General features: G+C 37.0%; 1 protein-coding gene across 1 annotated transcript in view; it reads right to left on the bottom strand.

The window, feature by feature from the left end:
- Positions 1–1,507: 1,507 nt before the first annotated feature.
- Positions 1,508–25,925, bottom strand: part of LOC120531211 (keratin, type II cytoskeletal 8-like) — a 44,344-nt gene continuing 19,926 nt past the window's right edge. Inside the window, exons 5-9 of the mRNA XM_039756420.1 lie at positions 25,341–25,505; positions 21,205–21,330; positions 16,233–16,453; positions 13,241–13,359; positions 1,508–1,790 (exon numbers count right to left, since the gene is read on the bottom strand). Of these exons, the coding sequence (XP_039612354.1) occupies positions 1,783–1,790; positions 13,241–13,359; positions 16,233–16,453; positions 21,205–21,330; positions 25,341–25,505 (639 nt within the window). The 3' untranslated portion in view covers positions 1,508–1,782. The remainder of the gene's footprint in view (positions 1,791–13,240; positions 13,360–16,232; positions 16,454–21,204; positions 21,331–25,340; positions 25,506–25,925) is intronic.

The following is a 25,925-nucleotide window of genomic DNA, read 5'->3' as shown; positions in this document are numbered from 1 at the left end:
TGTTCTTGTTCTACCTGAGCGCAGCATTTGTCTCCATAGACCACTGTATTCTTCTAAATCATCTTAGTCAAAGGATGGGCCTCTAATCGTAATGCTCCCTTTAGTGCAAATTGTCTCAAAACATTAGGTGAGCTGCCACAGCTATACAGATGACCCACATGTTTACTTCTCTGTTGCACATAACCCTGATGCTCGCTCACTTAATGTCGGTCTGATGTTTCTGATTGGTTCAGTATTTCTTTCCTTAAACTAAATGAAAAAACAGAAATCTTAGTAGCTTTTAAAATGGTAATAATGAGGGTGTTAGAAATAAACTTGATCCCATAGAATGAAAAGTCAAGGCACAAGTGAAATATTTAGGTGTAATGACTTTGACCTAAATTTTAAATTGCTTATTAATCAAATTAACAGGACTGCATTTTTCTATTTAAGGAATATTGCAAAGGTTAGGCCTCTTAGAACCTTGTAAGATACTTAAATTAATTCAAGTTTTTGTTCTTTGTCAGCTAGATTGCAGTAATGCACTCCTAAATAGTCTACTTAATAGACAGAAATTGACAGTTCAGTAAATTCAGAATGCAGCAACATGAATCTTATCCAGAGAAGATGAAAAATCTGAGCACATCTTACCAGTGTTATCATCATTTAATTGGTTATCCATGTCTTTTAGAATTGACTTTAAAATATAATAATATATAAAGCCTTAAGAAATCTCCTTATACTTTGGCGTGCCTGCCCCCCTGCATTCTCACTTGTACCCTTAGATCTTCTAATAGTTGTCAGCTGATTATTCCAAGAGTCAAGTATAAAAAGTGGTGAAGTGACCTTTTATTTTTTACATCAACATTCTGGAACACTTTACAAATATAGAAATGCCAGGATAAGATCATTATTAATTATATATATATATATATATATATATATATATATATATATATATATATATATATATATAAATAAAAAATTCTCACATTTAGGGTGTTTGTACCTACATTTTAGTTCAACCTTTAATAAAGTAGATCTGCATAGAATTAATACTCTTAAATGAATCCGCAGTCTTTATTGATCTTTTCTGTTTTCTTTTCCAGTTCTTCTGTGGTGTTGGTTTGTGCCAATACCACTTGATTCAAGTCCAGTGCAGCCACCTCTAACGACTGAATGAAAGCAGATACCCCAACCTGCCCTGAGCCCCCCCCTGCATTGAATCCTTAAAGACGAAGCCTAAAAACCAATAAGTAACAACTTAAGACGATTTCTGTTAGGCAGAATGACTAGTTTTGAGCTATGTGGTCGTTTGCATAAAAAATACTCCCCCCACCTTAACTTTATTCTTATTCTTAACTTTTTTCTGTCCTCCCTGGCCATCTGAACTTGTCATCGGGCCATATAGAATCTTAAACAATTCTAAATTTAAGGACTCTGTTTCTGTTAAATGTCTATGTAAGTGTGCATTATTAATTTGTTCTTTACTAGAAGTCCACCAGCAAACAATAAAACCAGACAAATATAACTGGCAGTTTAAAGTTTTTTAATGCTTCCACCACCTTTCACCTGGTTTACATAACCAATGGTTAGTAGCAAGCAGTTTACTATTTTTGAGCACAATAGCATTCTGTTATACATTTAGTAATCACACAAGTGGCTGCCACTGATTTGACAAACTCCTTTTTGCTTTTTCTTGACTTTTGAGGAATGTCACACTCTTCTGAGAGACAGTAGGTCATGGATGTAGTCTGCGATGGCTACTGAACTCCGTAAGTGACACACACAGGGTTAGGGTTTTTAGAAATCTGTGAAAATAAGAAAAAGGATTGATTTGGTTGCTTCTGCACTGAGAAAAATATGTGGTTAGTAATTTAACATACCAAGGAAATTGTTTGCTTATGCTGAAGATAAAAACATTTAGAAAGGGGGAACTCAACTTTTTTTGACATATAAGCTTATTACAGCTCTTACCCTGTGATGATACCCCATTGTTAATTTGTGCAATTCTGTCATCTTCTCAGAAGTTTTTTCCAGCTGGGTGGCATGAAAAAGTAGCTGGGTGGGGCAGGATGAGGAAATTTGGTGGTGGGGAAAATTAAATATGCACTATTTTTATTAGTTAATTATTATTAATTATTTTCCAATTCTCAATATGACTTCCTTTTTTAAAGTTTGACACTTGCATCCAATTCAGGATCCTGCAACCCTAACAAAAATTTTAAATAACAATTGTTATGACATAAATCAAGAGGCACAAGTACTGCCACTGTTGGGAAGAAAAGTGAAAACATTAAATAAAAAGTATGGGAAACCTAATGAAGAAATATAAAAAAATATTCTTCAAAGTCAACTAGCGTATGCAGAAGGTGTCTTCAGTTATTTATTCTTCTTTTCTTCCTAGAGGCCCAGTTGTCTGTAGTTTTTCCATAATCAAAGTTCCCAGGATCTGGGCCCTCCAAGCAGATCAGCATGACATTATTTAGCATGCTTTGATTCATATGATTTCTCAGACATGTCTTGATCCATTTAAGGGATGGATCTTTGACTCTAGCATGTCATTTAAAGTACATATTACAAAGTGGTCCAAATCATGTTTCTTCCATCTTAAAAATGTTAGGAAATTAAGGTTCTTACTAAATAAACAGGATTCTGAGAAATTAATTAATGCATTTATTTCTAGTAGGATTGACTACTGCAATGCGGTGTTCACTGAATCCAAAATGCTGCTGCAAGAAGTATTACAAGAACAAGAAAATACGAACACGTAACTCCAGTTCTTAAATCCTTACACTGGTTCCCGGTTAAGTTTAGGGCAGATTTCAAAATCCTCCCTTTAACATATAAAGCACTAAATGGCCGAGGTCCGGCTTACTTGTCTGGACTTATCATGACTTACAAACCAGAGTGCACATTAAGATCTCAAGATGCCAGTCTGCTTAGTATTCCAAGGATTAATAAAATAACAGTGGGAGGTCAAGCATTTAGTTACAGGGCCCCTAAACTGTGGAATGGTCTGCCTGCTACCATAATAGATGCCCCTTCGGTCTCAGCTTTTAAATCCTCGCTGAAGACTAACTACTTCAGTTTAGCATATCCTGACTAGAGCTGCTGAATAACTGTACAGACTGCATCTCTGTTGTTAGTCATTAGCACTGAAACATAAGTAACATAATAGTTATAATCGGATACTAACCCTCACCTATTCTGTTTGTCTTCTTGGTACTCAAATGTGGCACTTGGTGCCACGACACACCTGCCAAGTTGTTTTGCCTGCCTAAGGTAAAGTCATCCCTGATGAAGGATCGCAGGAATCGTGGGAAAGAGGGGTCCTTTCATCGGATTGGCTGGCTCAGCACTATTTTAGCCGTGGAATGGCCAAATGGGGGAGGCAACTTGATGGATGAGGTCTCCAGGATTCTAAACAAATCCAAATCATATTATGTGATATCATCTACTGTTAAATTCTGCTACGTACTTCTAAAATTTTTATTTGTATACTGTATTGAGGATTTGTTCTGTGTATTGTATTGAATTGTATTGTATTGAGCCCCTTCTTTTTGACACCCACTGCAGGCCCTACCTACCTGGAAAGGGGTCTCTCTTTAAACTGCCTTTCCCAAGGTTTCTTCCATTTTTTCCCTGCTGGGGTTTTTTTTGGAGTTTTTCCTTGTCTTCTTAGAGAGTCAAGGCTGGGGCTGTCAAGAGGCAGTGCCTGTTAAAACCCATTGCGACACTTCTTGTGTGATTTTGGGCTGTACAAAAATAAACTGTATTGTATTGTATTGTAAGGGCAGAAAACCCCCTTTCACATTCAGCTGTGCTAACTGGGATCACTACCCCAATATGAGCTAGTTTGGCTAAATTTGGAAACGACTCTTTGAGCTATGATGTCATTGCCATTTTTAGTAAAATCTGTTTTGGACTAAAGTCTTTGTTTGATTGACTTTTGATCATTTTTGATGCAACTGTCTATTCTTGCCTGCTACTTTCATATTTTAAAATTTGAGGGCTACCATTTGTGGAGTAATGATCGAATATAATTTCAGCAGACTCATTTGAAATGTGAGTTTCTGCATTGAAAACTTTTGAAAAGCTGGAAATAATTGGCATGTCCGGGAATCATGCATCTAGGTGCTTGACAACTGTCTCTATGCATTTATCATATATTGCAGTTTTGAATAACATTACATCACTAAGTGTGTAAGCAATGCAGAGATCTGACCATTCTTCTGCCAGACAATGATGAAGACTTTGAAAATATTTCCTAGGAGTGTCTTTCAACTCCATGATGGACAATTTTGTGGCAAGCAAAATTGGCTCATTTTCAGTAAGATTGACATCTTGCCTTTACCAAGACTTAGATAAGTTGGACAACAAAGGTAATAAGTCTGAAAGCATCATCAGAGAGGAAACAAAATACATCTGCTTAATCTTTCAGCTGTGATGTCATTTCGTTCAATGGTCTCTCTTTCCAGCGCAGCTATGACACTCCTCAGCCATCCTAAATAAAGAATTTTGTAAGGAATAGAACAGCTGCCTTAAGATGTCATTCAGTTTTGTTAAATAAAGTACAGCAGCTGCTGCTTGGGCACTTGCAAGGGCCACTCTGTGGTTTACACAGTAGCAGTTGACCAAGAGTGCAGATGTCTTATCTTTAAGCAGCTTTGCCACAACTTTCTGCTTTCCAATCTTAACAGCAGCTCCATCTGACCCTAGTCCAACCAGTTTTCAAAGCCTAGACTGTCCATAGTCTCACTCAGTGTGTTGGTTATAGTCTCCGCTTTGCCATTAATCATATTGCAGGTTGATACAAAACTAATTCTCACTAAACCTCTTTAGTGACCTGGCAAATATATTTAATGTAAATAATTAATTGTTTTACAACTGAGATGTCTGTGGTTTCATCACACAAAATACTGAAATTTTCAGCATGTATATTTTTCAGTATATTAGACTTTATTTCTGATGCTAAGACATCCAGCAGCTCTTGCATTATTCTTTCAGAGGTGTAATGTGCATTTTTACCAACACTGAGATGTTGTAAAAAGGAACAACCCATTTCTTTACAGTGTTCCAACAGCTTTTCAAACAATGCTGTATGTGGCAACTCATTTTTTGCCAACCAATACGTTGATCTTAAAGCTCCTACAAAGGCATCTCTCTGTAAGCTATTTAACAGAGACAGATCTTTTAATTTGACAGATTTCAGTTTGCTCTGGTACACGCTCTCCTAAACGGTCTGCAGAAGACTGAATGTGTATTTTACTTTTTTCATGGTCCAGCAAGCTTTCTTTTCAAATTCTTGTACATGGTACATTTACCTAAGGTAACTCCCTCCTTGGGGGGTTTGTGTTTGAATATTTCATGCACAATGAGCACCACATATCATTTTCTTTGACCATTAGCCAATCGAAATCTTTAAACCATTGTTTGTTTATGCCAGATAAGCGGTGCTTAGATTTATCAATTGGCAGAGTGTGTGCTGAAGAGATTTCCCCTGATGGACCAGCCTCTGCAATGTCTTTGTCTGAAATTGTCACATCAGGAGTTGACGTTGCACCTTCATTACTTTGTGGCGTCTCTTCTGAAATAACTGAGCAGTGTTGTTTTCTGAAAACTTTTTTTACTCATGTTGGTAAAATGTTTGAAAAAAATTAAAAGTACCTATGAATAAGACTTATGAGTGGGAAAGTGGGAGCCTGTTGGATATTCAATGCATACTTGCACTACAGCAGGGCAAGATATGAACAAAAAAAGGAACGTCAGATGGGTCACTTTAACAAAACCCTCAGCAATTCAGTGACGAAACTTTTGCTCAGGACGCAGTGTGCGCTGCAAGGGCTTCTGCACACTTTTTGCAATATAGATGCAGGTCCAAATATGAACAAATATAAGAACGGCATGGGGAGTCACTTTAACAAAACCCTCAGTATGATAAAATATAAAAAACAGCAGAGGGAGTCACTTTAACAGAAACCACAGTGAGTGCTACAAGGATTTTTGTACACAGAACACACCTAATGCTTAAACAACTGTATATTACTGTATATTGGTTTGCAATGTACTGAACAAGAAGAGAGCAGCTGTATGCTTAGCAGCCCCCTCTCGATCCCCGCCGAATCCTCCCCATACTCTTTGCTTGGGAACTCCGCTCTGCCTCGTCCCCGCTTTTAGCGGGATTAGCATTCAGTGATTAGCAACATCCCGCCCCGTACCTCTCCCCTTGCCACTTGCAATCCTGCTTCTAAAATATTTGCCCACCTACCTGCTCATTCCTCGATCTCTATGCCTGTAGATCTGCAGCTGTCATCTCACAATATCATGTGAGATGACAGCCAGGTGCTCACGTAAATTAGCCGAGCGGAGTGCCCGGCTAAAAGATGCTAGGGAGAACACTGATCTGCACTTGCACTCATTTTTCAGTATGTATTTGTGACAACTACAGGATGCTCACATGTAATGAAGAATGTTGGAATATATGGAAAAAGTAGTAGATGATATTATTTCTAACTTAATCTTGTGGGTGTGGGTCCAGGGATATCCAACTCTTTCCAAACTCTCAAAGTGTGGACATTTTCCACACAATAATGGAAGCTGGAAGTTGGGTACAGCCATGCCTCTTTCTGCTTTGGGCCTCTGAAATGATAACTTTTGAATGACTTGACTTGTAAGGTTTGCATGGAGGTTGCTATTTCCTTTCATGGATCACTGACTTGCATTATAAAGTTAAAAAAATAAATGATCACAAGTGGCACCTTGTCTTGGGTTGGCTTCCTTTTTTTTTCAATGTTTCTAAGACTATGTTCTCAACAGAGTGACCCTTAACTGGATTAATCTGATTCAATAAAGGGTTAATTCTATAAGCAGTCAAGGGTTTGAGAAGCAAGCCAGGAGATAAACGCAAGCTAGAAAACTGACAAATCAAAAATAATGAGTGACTATACTGTACCTAAATGTCACACAAATCTTTGGTCAAAATCTAATTTAAAAGGTCAAGAATGACAGGAATGAAAGACAGAAAGCTGAATCCACAGCCTTCACAGTTTTCACGGGTGATCTTTTATCCTGTTGCATCATGATCAAAGGTCATGACCTCCGAGGACACACCCCCAACAACCAGCATGTTAGCCCTAACAATAGTAAACCCAAATGATGGCAGCTGCGAAAATACAAAATGTTGGATGAAATGGTCAAAAAAAAAATTCATAATCAAAACAAAAAGAAATACAAAAAATGTGCACCCTAGAATTAGATTCAACAATCCATAAAAAAAAAAAAAACTGATACAGGGACTCCTTAATAAAAAGTCAGAAACAGAAACAAACTTCTAACAGGTTCATAGGAAACTTGACTTAAAATCTTCCCTTGGTAAAACAACTTAGACAATGCATGCATGGCATACATTCATCTACGTTTAGAGAGATTTGAATATTCAGTAAAATGATCTCCAGTTCTTGATGTTGTTTTTTTGTGTAACGTAAGTATTGAGTAAGTAACGCTTGTTCACTTTGTGTGTAACGGCTTACAGAGCCACACTTAAGCAACATCTTTCCTCTTCCATATATTTCTAGGTAAGTCAAGTGGATTTTTTTTCTTGTTTGCATTTTTAGCTTTTAATTTAACAGTTACAAAGATTAAAGAACTTACCTGGTATGACTTCAAGCAGTAGGTGCACTGCGTTTGATTTGTAAAGATTTGCACAAGGTATTGACGGGATGACCAGTACCCACTTGCACATGAAACTCTACTGTAGTTTTAATAACCTGTACTGGGAATCTGTTTTGTCATCAGGAGTGGATATCGGAGATATAAAAGAGGACAATGTACAAGTTGAAGCAACTTCTCTCAAGGTAAATTTGAAACAGCAAATTAGTTACTAAGTGAAGTGGCACAGGATATTTCTTTATTTTAAGATAGACAATTTTGAAAATTAGATAATGCTGTTTAAATGATGACAACAATAGGTGCTTGGAATTTTATGCAAATGCACCTAAAGAAGATCCACATTTTTGTAGGTGCTGTCTACAAGCTAGTTTAATAACAACAATTTCAAACATTTGCCAATGCTTTTTAATGAACATTGAACGTTCCAAATTTCCTTAAAGAAGAAGAGTAGTAAACTTAGAAGAAATCGATCCGTTGGGTTCAAGCTGTTGAGGACAGACAGACAGACAGACATGATAATGTCAGTAGCTGCTACACATTTTTTGCATATACAGTGTACCTAAATATGATAGCAACACTTAGATTTTCAGATAATATCTTCACAAATCTAGTATAATCCCAAGCCTGTTAATTCCTGTGCTGCTTTGCTTTCTTTAATACTTTTTCTTTATATAAAATTGCTGTTATTTGTATTGTTTATTTATCATTATTTCTGTGAGACCTGGTTTGTTGTTTTTCTATAAGTTCCACCATATTGCTGGTTTGGAATCTCCGATGTCCTCTCACCCACTCCTATAACAGATAGCAGCTGATATGAGAATGGACTTTGAACAATTACATGGAGTGTTATTTTCTGTTTTCTATTTTATCTATACTAATAAAAGGCAAAGCCCTCACTCACTCACTCACTCACTCACTCACTCACTCACTCACTCACTCACTCACTCACTGACTCATCACTAATTCTCCAACTTCCCGTGTGGGTGGAAGGCTGAAATTTGGCAGGTTCATTCCTTACAGCTTCCTTACAAAAGTTGGGCAGGTTTTATATCGAAATTCTACGCGTAATGGTCATAACTGGAAGATGTTTTTCTCTATTTAATGTAATGGAGATGAGCTTCAACGACGTGGGCGCGGAGTTTCGTGTGACATCATCACGCCTCCCACGTAATCACGCAGTACATAGAAAACCAGGAAGACCTCAAAAAGCGCTGAAGAAAACATGCATTATATAATTGAGAAGGCAGCGAAACAATAAGAAGCGAGCGAGTGACATATACAACCATAATCATGAGTTCTGCTACTTCGGAAACAAAGCACGATGTAAACCTACACTTTAAATTAAGTTCATAGACAGGCTGCCGCTGGCGCTTGTAATTTAGTGCCTGCCCATATAAGGCCGTCCGTCAGCGGCAATCCAATAGCAAACTGCCACGGGTAAATATTCACGGGTGAAGGACTGTGCTTATGGAGAGGAAGATGAGATGGTCAGGGTGGTGTTTGACACAAACTCAGTGAAACTGCAAGAGAAAGTTTTAAGTGCCAGGACTAAGGTAACATTAAATACAGCCATGGACATAGCACGAGATGGCACCAGCACAGCTGGGAACCTTCGATGCATGTACACCGAGTGGCTCACGGAACTGACGCAGTGCACAGATAAAAGGCAACAGTTCCAAAGAGCGCTGAACAAAACCGAATTACACAATTGAAAAGGCAGCAAAAATATGAAGCGCCTCATACATACAAGCATATTCATAAATCCAACTACTGCGGAAACAAAGCACACGTTGGAAAAGTCAATGTCCCGCTAAAGGAAGACAGTGTAAAAACCCGTGCATGCAGTGTGTCAGGTCTCAGATAAAGAAGAAGACGAGCTGTTTATTGATGCAGTAAGAAACGAATCGATGAATGAAACCTGTCATCTTTACAACGATTGACAAACACGGAATGTAACTTGAACACAACACATCCTACAAATACGAACCTGATTGAAAGAAATAATGATAATCAAATCCTTGATGACAGCAACACTCAGTAACACTCACAAAACAAATACTGTATATTGACAGTCATGTTACGTTATTTTTAAAATGTTCCCTTTTCTTTTCTAGCTTTTTAACACACTACTTCTCGCTATGATACGCGGGTATATATATATGTATATATATATAACCCGATCTACATACTCGAATAATGGATACTTTATTCGCCATCAATGATTGTTTTGGTAAAGCCATACTCAGTGTATTCATTAGATGAACGGTAAAAAAGTAAGAGCGAGGGGAGGATGACTTATTGAGGCATGCAGGCTGTAGTCGCGTCAACTCTATCTGAATTGCGCGATCACATTTGAAAAATATATCTTTTCAAGTTCTATTTAGTCCATATGTGTCAAACTCAAGGGTCGGGCCACATCCGCCCGGCGTAATTATATCCGCCCGAGATCATTTTATATACTGTATTATTGTTATTAAAGCCCGGTATATGAAGCGCTGGTAACACAATAAACTACAGATCCCATAATGCAGCGCTTCAGCTGCCTTGCCGAACAGTTACCGCGTTAATCAAGTCTACCTTAAGATGCTGCAAGTTATTGCGAAGCTAGCTCACACGATGCTGAAGAGAAAAGTTGATTCTGAAAATAGAGCCTTTAAAAACCGATGGGAGGCTGAGTATATGTTTACTGAACCCGTGTGTCTCATTTGTGGAGCTAATGTGGCTGTAATTACAGAATTTAATCTAAGACGGCACTATAAAACAAAACATCAGGGTAACCTGAAAGACCTGAATGCAATGCAGAAGATACAGAAAGCAGAAGAATTAAATAAGAATCTGACACTTCAGCGGACGTTTTACCGTGCACAATCACAAAGTGATTTCAATTGAGCTGCTTTTATGGGAGACACAACCACTTGCCCCACTTTCCCTGTTACCAAGTAATGTTAAACCAAGTCGTCACTACGGTGTTCCCAAACACGCACTTTGCTGATAAACTGAGCGCGCACTGAGTTTGCACGGCGCTTTGGTGACTTTGAAGAACAAAAAGTCCGTCTACATGCGGCTCGAACCTTGTGCATGTTTGGTAGCACATATCTGTGTGAGAAGCTCTTCTCAGTGATAAAGACTAACAAAACAGCACACAGGAGTCGCCTCACTGATGAGCACCTGCAATCCATCCTGAGAATCTCCACAACACAGAACCTCACACCAAACAGAAACGAACCTGTTGCCAAAAAGATGCCAGGCGTCCAGCTCTAAAATGACATATGAGCAAAGACAACTGAATGATTTGATTTGTTATTGCTGAAAGGAACACATTTTATTTATATTTCCAGGTTTTGTTATGCAGCATGTTCATATTTGAATTTGTATAATTTTGACAGGATATATTTTTATGGAGAGCAAAATCTTTTGGGATATTTAAAATCTAAGTTTATTTTTTATAAAATATAAAATTACATAAGAGTAAAGAAATTTGAATGTTTGTTCTTTTAATGTTTACTTTATTTCTAACTTGTATAATTTAGAGCAAAATATTATAAGTTGTTTAAGGTTTGACTTGATTTATTCAGGAATAATATTCCTGTCTGTTTTTACCATTCCTACCAAAGATATTTCTGTCGACTAAATAAAAATTCCTTCTATTTAAAATTTAAATAGAACTTGAACAAATACGATAGTTCATAATATCCACGCAGACTTGCACGTAAGAGCGGAGTTATCCGTTTTAACAAACAGCGTATTGCACTGATACGAAATAGCTGTGTGTGTATATATGTAGATATGTATGTATATGTATATATATGTTTATATATGTGTGTGTGTATATATGTGTGTGTATGTATGTGTGTATGTATATGTATGTGTATATGTATAGATATGTATATATATATGTTTGTGTGTGTGTGTAAATATATATATATATTTATATTTATATTTATATATATATATATATATATATGACAACAACACTCATCAGTCACAACAGTGACAAAACAATAACATTGACAATCATGTTACGTTATTTTCAAAATGTTTCCTTTTCTTTTTCATTGCTTCTTTAACACACTACTTCTCCGCTGCGAAGCGCGGGTATTTTGCTAGTACTACATATATACAAGTAAGGGCTATATAGTATACTGTATCTGTAGTGATAAAGTACTGTACTAGAAAAAAGAAAAAAAAAACAAAACCAAAGCCTCATTAGCAACTACACTAGCACGAAACATTTTACCCCTGCCCAGAACAATGAGTGAAATGCTGATTGGTAGAGGGTTTGAGAACATACAGTAGGCAGTGCCTAACCAAGACTGGTCCAGAAGCATATGGCTAGAGCATAGGATGGGAGACGCTCTTAAACTGCCATGTCCAAATGGTCCAAATTGTACAGTAAGGAATAGCAAAGTTGATTTAAAATAGTGGTGCACACTATCAGCTTGTGTCTCTAACCTTGTACCAACATCAATCCAGAGACCATGCTAAACCAAAGTGCAACATAAGAATGAAAGAGTGGGTGTTTTGGGTGCTTAAACCACTATCCATCCTGGTTATACTGTTATAAATTGTAATATCTTTGAGTTGAGTTTGCTTTTGGCACATTAAGAAGCACAATGTAGGGAATGTTATTGCAAATTTTGAGCAGATGAACTTTTGAACTTGTTTCTCTATTTGTCTTGAACTGTTTCTAATAAACTATCTGGTATCTATAGAGAAAAGAGAAGGGAGGAAATATTTAAGCACAGACTGAGTTGACCCAAGTTCATGGTGACGGTGACTATAAGTGAAGCTGGGGTCTGTATTCCAACAATAAGCTGGGAAGTGTGACTTAATAGAGAAAGAGTTTAAGGTTTGGAGATACTTGTGTCTACACAGGTGAGGATAGGGTCACCATTGAACGCCTCCATAACCAAAACAGCAGCACACTCAGCAAATTGTGCAAACTTTTTACAACATACAAAAAAGACTTGTGTAAGAGTAGTGATTTAGCATTTTAAAAATCTAAGAATAAGAGTTTTGTTTGGCAATGACTGCAAATTTGTTTTCTGACTACAGGAACTCTAGGAGGAGACCCGACATGAATGTGGAACGTTGGTCCTTGGAAAGTTATGACCACTGATTGGACCAGTTTGAATTTTGCCATGGTCATAGTACAGGATAAACAAGGCAGGGCATGTCTGTTTCCTTGCCTATCTGGCTCCTGGTTTTTTCAATCCCACACTGTTGATATGGTAAATTAGCCAACAGAATGTTCTGAGAATGTTCTAAACCAAAATAAAGGCTATCTGGTGTGAAGACTGATCACGTGGTGGCTTCCTCTTATGGAGACCGGATATGTTCATACTTCAGTTCATGTGGATATATTCATGCCTTCACATATTGTGTATGTCCCGCAACAGTTGAATCTAGTTTTGTCCTTTACCTGAAAAACTGTGCACTGTGATCCAGCTCAGCTAATAATGAAGATGGAGGAATGGTGAGAAGTTTGGTACTGTTCTAACAAAGTGGAATGTGTTATAGCAAAAAAGATATTTCTATATTAAATAGAAAAATAAAACCTCATGTATGTTCAAAAAACGTGGACTCCTACCTAACTGGTCAATTGCATTAGACTCAGGATTCTTAGGAGAAGTTTCTGGACTAGGAGGGTTAAACCTGTTGGGCACAGTTGGTCGTGGGATGAATCTGACCACTCCTTGGTTTCCAATTCTGCAAAAGAAAATAGAACGTGGATGTTGGATAACATATCATGATGAGGTGTTACATACTACTCAGAACTTCACATATCTCCTGTGTACATCTTAGCATTTTTATACATAAAAGTAGAAGGAAAACTATAAAATGAAAAAGTAGGCATTGGAGTAAATGCAGGCAACCACCTTGATTTAAAGGGGAATAAGAATGTTTTGTCTTTAGGGTTACAAATTCCGATAGACTAGGTGCATCTTTTTTGAATATCTAAATTCACATATGGGCATATGCAACAGAAATAAAAGTGATAAATGCATTGAAATATAGGGCCAGTTCTGAAGATCATGTAAAGATCAGAAAATGTAAAGAGTTTAGAATTATCCAGTGCTGATTGGGCTGTGTGGTAACATGACCCCACTTGGTGGGCTCCGAATCCAACCCATCATTTGGTCAACTACTTTATCAGTGACAGAATTTTTTTTACTTATCATAACATATTCATTTCCAGGGATTCACTTCAAGCCATCTTTCCTTGCAGTAGGGACATTGTTCATTTTCCAGTTCAACAAAGTTTTATGAGTTCTGCCCTAGTTTATATTTAACTTCTTTAGCATTGTATTTTCCTCCAGAGTCAAAAATATTGAATTCTTTTTTCAACAATAAAAAATGTTATTGTGTTAACAGAAATATGTACTGTAGATACCAAAATGTCAACATAAAAACAGTAGGAAAGGTATGCCTAATGTCCACTACTGTATTGATGCAACTTTATTTCATGCCATTCACATGATACATTTTGAAACTGTCACCAAAGCATAGCCTGATGTTGCACTCGGGACATTAGAATCACTTTTCTTACAATATTTTCTCTGTTGCTTGTACAAGTTAAATTTCAGTGGCAGATTCACACAATTGATGCACCCCTTGTGTTATTGTAGTCTACTGCAGTGCAAGGATTAGTGACTTCCGCATTTTCCGTCTCATGAACACTAACAGTTGCTGCATTGTGAACAGTGCTTAGAAGGCTAACATCTTTCTTGTTGTTCTACCTCAGTGTAATCATTTGGCCTTTTTGCCATGAAGATGCTGCACGTGACTGAAGTCACCAGGCATATCATGATATGGTCAGATGGTACCATAGGCGTCAGTTTCTCTGTCCATGTCAATGTCTGATGACCAATTAACTTTGCCCTCACTATTGTTAGATTTAACTAATGGTTCGGTTTCAGTTTGTTGTAAAACTGACTTTACAGCCTCTTGTTTACACACCATTGTGTTTTGGTCAATATTCTGCCCCACACATGAAGACTGATGAGTTACCTTAGAGTGGCAAAATGCATAGAAATATTTATGGTTTTTGAAGCATAATGTTATTTCATTCATAAGATGAAAGCATAATACTGACCTGAGCGTCATTCTGGCATAAAAATGTAAAGTGAATCATTAAATAACACCCTGAATCTGACTTGTGGTTAACTAAAATTACTTAGAATTCTGAGCCCAAGTCACGCTTGGGTTTAATCCCAAGTAAGTTAAATTGCTTCTTTTTGCCTTATTTGCTTTTCATTATTGTTCATTGTTTTCAATTACTTTTTGTAATATCGTTCTTTTAATTTATTATTTGTCTATTTATGTATTATCTTTTAATTTTATTATATTATTATTATAGATTATTATTTATTTATTATATTATAGATTATATAGTATCTGTGTGTGTTCTATGGTCTCTTATGGTCCTTGCATTTTGAGAGTGGATTCTCAAGGGGTGGGGCCACCCATCCATCACTGTTAGGGACCACCTTCAGCCCTATAAAGGCGGGCTGGGAATTGAGGTCTAGGGTGGTTCATTTTGAATGCGCTCAGGTAGATTTTGGTGAGTATCGCTCTCTCTTTACTTTTGATTCCTAGCTGTCAACTATTTTTTGCTTGTGTTACATGGATTTTCTTGTGGATTTCACGTTGAAACTTATTTCTTTGGATTGCCTGTTAAGCAAATTCTTTTTTGCTAATTTATTTGCTCCTGTGAAGTACTTTGTTGTATTTCTCCTATTTCTCCAATAAGCCCTTCTTTTATAAAGTGTATTCATTGCCTTGCTCTGTACAAGCCAGAGGTTGATGTTGATCCCCTCGTTTGTGGGGAATTTTAAATGTTTTAAGGGAAATTTTATAGTATATTTTTTAACTTTGATTTTGAAGCTCATTTTGGCCTAGTGGAAGCTAGGCTGCAATCTGCTGTACCTCCTCCGGGCAAAATAAGGAGATTCATACCTGCCTCCCTGGCTATTTTAAAGGGCTTAACACCACTTTGGCCACTTTGTGAAATAAATCATATCACAAAACGCCTGTAAGAACATTACAATGAGTACTTGCTTTCTTAGTTGATTCAGTCTTTGATTCATCAGAATGGTAAAGAAGAATGATGAGTCTACCACTTCATATAGACAGATGTTTAGTTTAATAAATTATATTGTAAATGTTATACTTATCATTAAAGTTTCATGAACTCAATGTAATTAATCCATGAAATTCTGATTAACTACTGGTTGTATGTCTCGCTCCTTTTCTCCTCAGCAATAATATAAAAGCAAATTTGCAACTATTTGAGTTATGCCCACACTTTGAGGTCTATTAAAACAATAAACAATAGGGGAGAGTGGCAAAGTGGTGCTATGGTTAGTGCTTCCACCTGATAACTGGTGTGACTACTGTCTGACACATTCTCCCTAATTTCATATAGGAGTTTGTCCAGGCAGTCCACGTTCCTTTCATTAACCGCTGGCTCTAAATTATCTTAAAACACTGCAGTATGAAAGAGTCTGTCCATTGATAGATGTTTTAGCCTTGCAGCATCTATGGTGAGATGAAGTAAAAGAATTATTACATCATGTTACCTGCTCTCTTCTCCTTCCAAGAGTTTTGTGTAGGTGGCAATCTCAATATCTAGTGCCAGCTTAAGGTTCATAAGATCTTGATAGTCTTTCACTTGCTGTGCCATGTCTTGTTTAGCTCTCTTAAGGGCTTCCTCCAACTCAGTGATTTGAATTTTGGCATCATTCACCATAGCTTGTCCACGCTCCTCAACTTCAGCAAAAGAATTTTCCAGGTTAGTTCTCTAATGGAATTAAAAAACAATGGAGTTAGTGAAGGGTTATGTCAGCAAACATCTACATAAGGAAAAATAGGTAAAGGTTACATCCTTAGTTATCAGAGAAAGAATATTATTGGCAGTAGAAGCTTCATCAGGTGGTGGCAGGGTACACAGCTGAAATGTGGTGTCTTGTCTCTAACTTTCTTTGATAATTATTTTTTGTAGTGAGAAATGATCCTGACATAATGTTTTCCTCTTAAAAACTAAAATACTATATGTGTGAGGAATGTGGTTAGTAAAAAATTGCATACTTACTGTATTTTGTTTGTAAACCTATCATCATGCAAGACATATTCAACAGATGCCAAAGTGAAAACTGCATGGAAACATAAAGCCAGCTGCGAAGAACCCCAGCAACATTTTGGAAAAACTTTAACTTGGTAATGTGACCACACTAGTTGAACTCTGAATGAAGCCCAACTTCCGGTCAACCAAGTTTACAATGGCAGAATATTCCTTATCTTTGCATTTAAGAGTAAAGCCAGGAAGCACTTCTTATGCAAAGAGTTGTGGGTCTCTGGCACAAACTACTGAGACATGTAGTTTAAGCAGAAACCTTGACCACTTTTACGAAGAATCTGGATCAGACAGTTTAGCTATTAGCTAAACAAATAGACCTGATGGACTAAACGGTTTCCTTTTGTTTGTCAAATTTCTTATGTTCTTATGGGTTACCATTCCATTATAGGGCACAATTACACCTTGTAGAGGCATCAGTCAACATGATAGCAAATAACAAACTACCAAGGCATGTAGTTGAAGCAGTAACCTTGACAACCTTTAACTCTGAGAGCTGAATATTTTTTTCCAAAAAACACAGTTTTCTGAAAAACACACACAGGAATAGTTTCACACAGAAATCCGCATAAAATAGTTCTTGCAGCATGGTGTGGCCACCAGGCTGTCTGCATGGTAACAGTCGCAATCGCAGTGCATCGCAATCTGGTTTGTACCTGTTGTCATTGTATGTGGTGCTCCTCCCAGGCGAACATTGCCGTAGGCAAGTCAGCTAAAAGAACCTGTTCACTACCAGATGGGGATCAATCACTTGGGTACCAATCACCTGGTGCAAATACCTCACATTTGTTTTCTTTTACTTGTATCAAAATTAGAGTCCAACAAGTCAGAGACCAATTCAGCGATAATATGCAAAACATCGTCCACGGAGTAGTTTTCTTTACTCATTTACTTCGATCTCTCACCAGATGTCGATACCATTTTTGCCATTGTTTGCTACTCACTACCCATGAGAGTGCAAATCAATGAAGCTAACTTTCCTTCTAGCAAACAGAGTCCAACTAAACCATAACAGTGGAGTTTGTCACTGTTTACAGTTCTTTACCCTCCTTTTGACAAAAGTCGACATCCACCCTGAAAGAGTTAAGAAGAATCTGGAGGAGATACTGAGACTAGTTAGCTATTAGCTAAACAAACAGGCTTGATGGCCAAAATTGTCTCCTCTTGTTTAGCCAATTTCTTATGTTAATCTCACTGTATCCCTTTCCATTCATAAGCCTCAACTACTGCAACATGTGATGTAAAAGATGATTCTATAAAGTAAGACACAGTATAAGAAGCTGGACCACCAAGGCAGATCTGGTCCAGTGTTGGTTGCAGTCACTTCTCATGGAAGAATGAATTACTGAACTACTGGACCAAGATCATAGCATGTGGTATGCTAAACATATTGGAAGTTTTTGGTCTGTATTTATTAAAACTAATATCAATATGTAATAAGGACTGGGTTCAACCAATGAATGAATGAATTGATGAATGAATAGAATCGTAAATAGCATGTTTAAACTTTTTTGCACACTTTTTCCAGTATCAAGATTCGTAACTGGCATGTTTAAGGTCTATTGAACACTTTGTCCGGCTCTAGACAGGACAAAATAGCCCACTCCTGGGGCCTCATGCATAAACGGTGCGTACACACAGAAATGTTGCGTAACAACATTTCCACGTTCAAATCGCAATGTATAAAACCTACACTTGGTGTAAAGCCACGCACTATTCCACGGTACCTCATACCCTTTTGTATGCAAGTTTTCCGCTCGGTTTTGCAGACTGGCGGCACCCAGCATCAAAGCAGTGCTACTGTTCCTGTGTGGTTACCCTTTCTTTCTTAGAACCACATTTCTGACGCGGCTTTATAAATACACTGAAACTAACCACATATTGTTTATTAGTGTAATGCATCTGATTGTAAATTACCTGTAACAATATAATGGCCCAGGGAATAGCCATAGTATTCCAAATACCATAACTGCTTTAGCATTGTTACTCTCATTGCACCATCTTATTCTTCTTTTTCTTCTGTCAGCTCCTCCCTTTAAGGGTTGCCACAGCAGATCATCTTTTTCCATATTACTCTCACTGCACCACTCGTAGTATTTATATCACTATATCTGAGTGGGGAATCATAGCAGCAGCTGATCGGAAAGAGAATTATCGGTATACAGCATCAAGCACACGCTGCCGAAGCCACGGCAAAACGTTTCAAAGCTTTTCCTGTACGGACCTCGCGGTTCATAAACAGTTTCATCCCAAGAACTATAAACGTACTCAATCAATTGCTCCTTGTAGAACTGTTTGTACTTATAAGTACAATTACCCCACTGTAAACCTGCACTACAGTTATAATATTACACAACCTGCGCCACTTTATAAAGCACGTATTTACATATGAGGACGATTTCATTTTTAAGATGAAATGTAGCAAAATATGTTGATTATATTATACAGATAACACTGTAACTTCATTTACATAATCTGTATTGTTAATAATTAAACATGTGAGGACACGGTGCCGCAGAGCTAGCAAGTTCAGGTATTGTTCCTGCCTCGCGCTGTATATTTGCTGAGGCTGGCGCAACACTGGAAGGACAGAGGGATAGAATAATTAAACACGTACTATGAAGATATTTCAATATTCCTTAAAGGTTTTGAATAATCGTTGTTGTAAGCTTATAGATGGCTTAATGTCTATTACAGAGCTGATTGTGTGGTGATTGGGTATTTGGGGAAAGAAAAGTAAGGACAGGAATTAGAGGGTAGTACGTTTGAAAGAGACAGTACTGCTACAATAAATTATTTCATTGAAGATTGCGCATGCCGCAGCTGCATCTTGTGTGAGACAATCACTGCGCCATTGTGTTCCCATGTTTAATAACATGCTTCCATTCCAATTATCATGAAAATGATATCACGTATACTTTTCAGTATTTTAATTATTCAGACAGCTGTAATATCACGAATGTAATGGATTCTGTGTCCTGTCGGAGAAACAAAAAGAACGGAAGCACGTAGTGATTCACACACATAGAGCACATAGAAGATCAAATACAAAACAAAGCCTTTAATGTGCTACTTTAGTTACGATGGGATTTGAGAAACTAGTAAATTAAATGAATTTAAGATGACGTTTATGATGTTCTACTTTAATGACAAAATAAACTACATGATTAAAGTGGAAATTTCGAGATTAAAGTTGACAGTTCATGCTTTTTTCCCCACTGTGTGCCTATTTTTTTTTGTCTGTACCCTAATAAGCTCAGACGGTGAGCTACAACTCGCCTTTTCATAGCAACTTTGATATGTGACTTCTTTTTTATTTTGGCACTGTATGACTTTGTAAACTTGAGCTTTCGAGTTTCTCTGGCACGCTGTGAAACTCAATCAACTTCCTTTTGTTGATTATTCCACTGTTTAAATCAACAAATAGTACGTTTTTTTTGCCTCCACTTAGTATTCGCTGAAATTCTTATATTTTCCCCCATGCTTTTCCCATTGTCTTTTCACAGAACGCTGAACTTAAGGTCTATTTATATTGATTTGCATATTCAAAGAGGTGTAATTCTGGGAGGAGTTTGGGCGGTACAGTGCACAAGCATTACTTTTCACACTGACCGGGATTTATGGAGCGGAAGAACGTGGAAGTTGGAGTGCGCACAGATTCCTGCATCTGGATTTTTCTGTGCGTAAGCACATTTCTGCTTTTGTGTTTACGTCATGTTATACTAGTGCAAATTCTACGCACGGCGTTATGCATGAGGCCCCTGATGACAGACTTCTGAGCAAACAAGTCCAAATATTCATGAACCCATTGTCTCTTTTAGTTCAAAAACCCACATATTGCAGTTCAGGGTCATAGGAGCTGGAGCCTATTCCAGAAGCACAGGATGAAAGACAAGAAACTGCCTTGCACAGGACACCAGTTCCATCTCAGCATCCACCCACACAGTATCAACTAAGAGTTGTCAATTAAACCTAACATGCATGCCACTGGAAATACTGTATATGATGAAAAACATGCAGATGTGAAGAGAACATGAAAAATCTCCTTGCACAATGTTTGACATTGGATTTAAACTCAGAGGCAACACTTTACCACCCTATGCATTTTTGAAACACACTATTTCTAATATTTTACTAGGTTACACTCATATTGCAACAAGCTTATTCAGTAGATGGTTCAGATCTAAAACTTAGATATATAACCTTGAATATCTTGAGTTGGATGCTTTGTCATTGCTTTAAAATGAAAAACATCTGTGTATACTAAGTTAAAATTCCTCGAAACTCAAATTTGTCTGCCGATATTTTTTATATAAAAATCTGAGCTGCTTAGACCCTTCACAAGGAGAGACATGATTCATTGCCTCTTATTCTTTAATGTCAATGAAATAGTGCCCAATTGACTTTTTAGGACCTACCTGATTCCTTAGGGCTTCAGCATCAGAGCTCAGTCTTTGTATCAGACGAGTAATGTCTGCAATCTCTTTTTTGGTCTCCCTCAGCTCCTTGTCATATTGGTTTGCTTGCTGCTTCATGTCATCAAACTATGAGAAGAAAACCCAACAACACATGAAAAAAGAATTATTAGAAAGTGGTTTATCATTTTGAGAGTAAATTCTAAACTCTTTTGAGCATCATATCATATTTTAAAGCACATGTGGTGTCATGTATCGTAGTTGAATCTATAAGACCTTTTAATAAATTTAGACCACGCACTGGAGGAGTTATGCACTTAATGGCGAGGTTAATTTTATTTCTGGGTACCCCTGTAAATCTAGTGAATGATTTTAAATTGAGTTGTTTTGTTGACTTAGATAATTCACATGAAGATGCTCTCCTATGTGAAATCATTTGTGGTGTAACTGGATGCACGTAGAGTAAATATTGAAAGCAGTCTAAATATCATTGGTATGATTTGATCTCAGATATCTGAGTTTTGCATGCCCATTTTAAATGTTACTAAGTGTGGATAAGTTTTAATACTCAATGAACAACCAAATCCTTTGTAAAACAGCATGTTTATCAAAAAGGAGGTGACATTTTATTGATTTGGTTATTCTGGTTTCTCTTAAACTGGAGCACTTTGGATAGAGAAATACAGCAAAAATTAACACAGTTGACTATTTACTTTGAAATTGATTGATTTGCTCAAATATCACTGGAAAAACAACTGAAAATAACAAATTAAAGAAGAAAATAAAAAATGAAAGATAAATCACTCAAAATGTCATAACCGTTATGGCGATCAGGATACTGACACCTTACTCTCTTTTAATTATAAAAAGTCCTAATCAGCATACAGTAGTTTGACAAGCATGTGGTTTTAGTCTTGCTGCGGATTCACATCAAATGGTAGGTGCATTGTGAAGAATTGCAGGTTGCTTTAATTATATTCGTAGGCAAAGCAATTCATCCATTTTATCCATCACTGATTTTACCCAAATATTATTATTTTTTTTCCTCCTGCATACAAAATTTTCCCAGCACTGCTATGATTTGGATTCAATTAAAATTTTTGGAGAGCTTCCCTGTGGTAATTACGTGGATTTTCTCATGTCCATATTAGGTTTCGGGACATGTACAGTAGAGTCTAATTTTCTTAACAGTTTTCTATTTAGAATTTAAGTTAGTTGAATTATTTTTGTATCTTTGTTGACAGCATTTTATTTATTGTGGGTGCTGCCATTTTCTGGAATGGTCATTGCTTAGGAAATGATCCAGAAGAATACTGTTTGGCCTTTTATACCATTGCATACTCTTCTGAGATCGTCCAAGTTTACACACAAAAACACAAAGAGTTAGTCTGCGCATATTTATTTGAGTGTTCCTGACAAACAAATCTAGTGTTTCCCTAGTTAGAATAAAAGTTTTGGTTTTGATTTATTTTCTTTTGACAATCATTTGAGTCGTTGGCTGTCTTCTGCTTAATGTCTTATCATCTTTTCCAAAATAATTTCCTGCTTCTGTCCGAACAAGTGTTGGTTTGGATAATTTTCACATGTACAGTTATCACTGTCACAAATATAACTCAACTAAAGTTTTTACCACCATTTTAATCCTTAACTGTAATGTCAGTACACTTGTATTTTATGTAGTTACTACAGGCTTATTCATTGTTTATGGAGAAATATTTCAGACTATTTTAAAATAAATACATATATGGTGCAATGTGGCAGTAAATAAATAATAATAAAATTAAATGTGAGTAGAAATGATTAAATGTGTCAGAAAATATATATGTATGAATAAGCTATGACTGAGTAAACTGTGACCTGACATTTGCGCGATAGACATATGAGCGCAGACAAAATAGCACCAATTAAAACGCTGCGTCAAAATCGCGCTGACAAAATCGCGAAAGTTTAATTAAATATGAATTACTAGTTTAAAGCATATATAATAATGTTTATTTTAGAATTCAATATTATGACGGCATGCAGATAGTCCTTAAGATCACGCCCTGCATATGTAGGAAGAATTGCAGCAAGACGTCTTGATAGTTGAGCGTATTTAGACTTGGCTGCCTGACTGCTGGTAATTCCGCTTTGTATACGATGCATTATGCCAACCCTCGACTGAGTTATTTGTTCGCGGCATGCCATCAGCAGTTATAACAGCTATAAGCTAGCACATAATGTGTACATAATGCGCACGTACGCGTCCCACTCTCTTGGCCTCTCTCGCGATTCTGTCGTGGTGATTTTGTCGGCGCACATTTGTCGGAAATCAGTTAGCGGGTTTGTTGGCGCTCATTTGTCTGTCGCGGTTTTGCCGGGGCGCATATGTCTATCGCGCTTTTGTCGGTGAACCAAGTAAACAGACTGAGAACGTCAAAAGAAAGTTTGGGGTACCAACCAGGCAGCCCCGTTTAATGTGAGGAAAGAAAAACTTAAAGACTCATGCAATTGGCACTTCAGCAGGAGCTCTGTCTCCACCAAGTTCCTGGTCTACTAAATGCCTCCTTATGGGAACCACCTGATATTTTGACATCACAGGTGGAAGGGGTGGAGCCTTCACAAGGCCTGTTGGGTGGAGCTAGTCACTATCCTCAGACACCTTGCTGAAACTGTAATGGAAACAGAAGAAGTGGTAAACACCATGGTACTTACCGTTTCAACGCCTGGAAGGTGATCCCCTGCTGCACATGTATATATGAAGTTATTTTTGTTTATTTTTTTTTTAATTATTTAATTGTTTATTTATTTCAATGACACACCGTACAACATGAAATAAGCCCTAAAATTTCAGCTTTCATATATCAAAGTTGAGAGGGTGGGCTGTACTCACAACTCTGAGAATGATCCGAACAATAGTCAGAGGCTCAGGATAAAGCGGTTTTACAAAATGGATAAATGGGATGAATTGATATTCGATATGTTATGTAACACTAGCTGATCTTATTTTGACTGCTCAGCAGCCTAAAAGATGTGCTATCATTAAAATACATACATGGTTAAATAATTAGATTAAAAATTCATGAAGCAATTATTTATTTATTGTCACATTGCCCAATATATATTTAACCCATGGTAAACATTTAACTAAAGAAAGAGAGAAAGAGACAGGTATATTGTAAGGTAATAGTAATTTCTAGTTTTATTCGTGCTCTCATTGCAATAAAATATGAGTAGAATTAAAAAGGTGCACAAAAGAAATAACTGTCTTACGGGAGTGGAAACAAGTAAAGTCTCCATCCAGCCTGACAGGGTTTAAGAGGATGTGCAGAGAAGAATGACAGAAAATCCCAAAATTCAGCTGTATAAAGCTTGTCTTGCCATAATCAAGACTCCAGGCTGGAGTTGCTGCCAAAGGGGTTTCAATTAAGTACTGAGTAAAGTACTGCCAAATTCCGCCAAAATTCCTCAAATCCGTTTTTGCTTTCATATTCTGGTGTACTGTGTTATTTAATAAGAGGAACAAAAAATCAATTTAAATGATTTTAGCATAAGGCTGTAACACAGCAAAATGTGTAAAAAGTTTGAATACCTTCTAAATCCACTGATTATTAGAATAATAAATGGAATGAATGGATGGATTTTGGATTTTTTGCTTCAGAAAGTTAACATAATGTGTATTAATAGCTTTTAAAGGCAAAAATCAGCCCTAGATGGGACAGTAGTCCAACAGAGGACTTACTTACCCACCAACTCATACTCGCTCGTATGAGACGTTATTTAGAGAAGATGTTGGACATCTCCTGAAAACTCATACAACCCCCCCACCTCCTAACCCCCAAGAAGGCATAAGAAAGCTGATCAAGACTCCATTTAATTACTATGCCAGGATTTGGGCTCTGGAGGTGTGACACTATTTTAATTTATTAGGAGTTGCGTATTAAATTACCTCAACATAACTGAATTTAAACAATAGGAAGTTCCTCAGATCCTATATGTAGGACAAGGCCTGCTATTCAAAATAAATATGTGCGAATAATAGAGTTTGCGATCTGAATATAATATCAATGTATTTATGTCAGTGATTTCTTGGAATAAAAAAGTCAGAATGTATTTGTTAAGTATGATCTTAACTGAAATTGAATATTGTCAGCCCTTACCTTCACTTTATTCCATTGCTCAGCCTCTTCACGACTACGGGAGGCAATCCTCTCATACTGAGCCTTAACCTGCTGAATGATATGGTCCATATCAAGGCCCCTGCTGTTGTCCATTTCCACAGTGACTGGAATGTTATTCATATGGGACTGCATCTCTTGAATTTCCTTAGGAGGAAATAATGGAATAGTATAATAGATAGATAGATAGATAGATAGATAGATAGATAGATAGATAGATAGATAGATAGATAGATAGATAGATAGAATAAACACATAAAACAGCATTTCATCAAGTTATTAACATTGAATCAGTTTTAAATTAGGAAGGCTATTTGAAAGGCAATTTTTAAAGAAGTTTCACAAAAATGTTCCACAAACCATTCAAATGGCTATATTAACATTGCATCTGGAAAGTTACCCAGCTTTATGGTTAAGTTAATTGTATTGCTTAGGTTTCAGGTACATTGACATTGACATTGATATTTGTTCCAGGTTTGGAATGTCAATTGTTAAGTCATCTTGATAGAACTCTTCTGCATTCGTAAACAGCTGTCAATATTTTCATTAGGTCATTGACAACCAACA

The sequence above is a fragment of the Polypterus senegalus genome, chromosome 6, assembly GCF_016835505.1.
Source record: "Polypterus senegalus isolate Bchr_013 chromosome 6, ASM1683550v1, whole genome shotgun sequence".
Classification (NCBI taxonomy): domain Eukaryota; kingdom Metazoa; phylum Chordata; class Cladistia; order Polypteriformes; family Polypteridae; genus Polypterus; species Polypterus senegalus.
The sequence above is the reverse complement of the archived record's forward strand: the minus strand, read 5'-3'. Positions and strand labels throughout refer to the sequence as shown.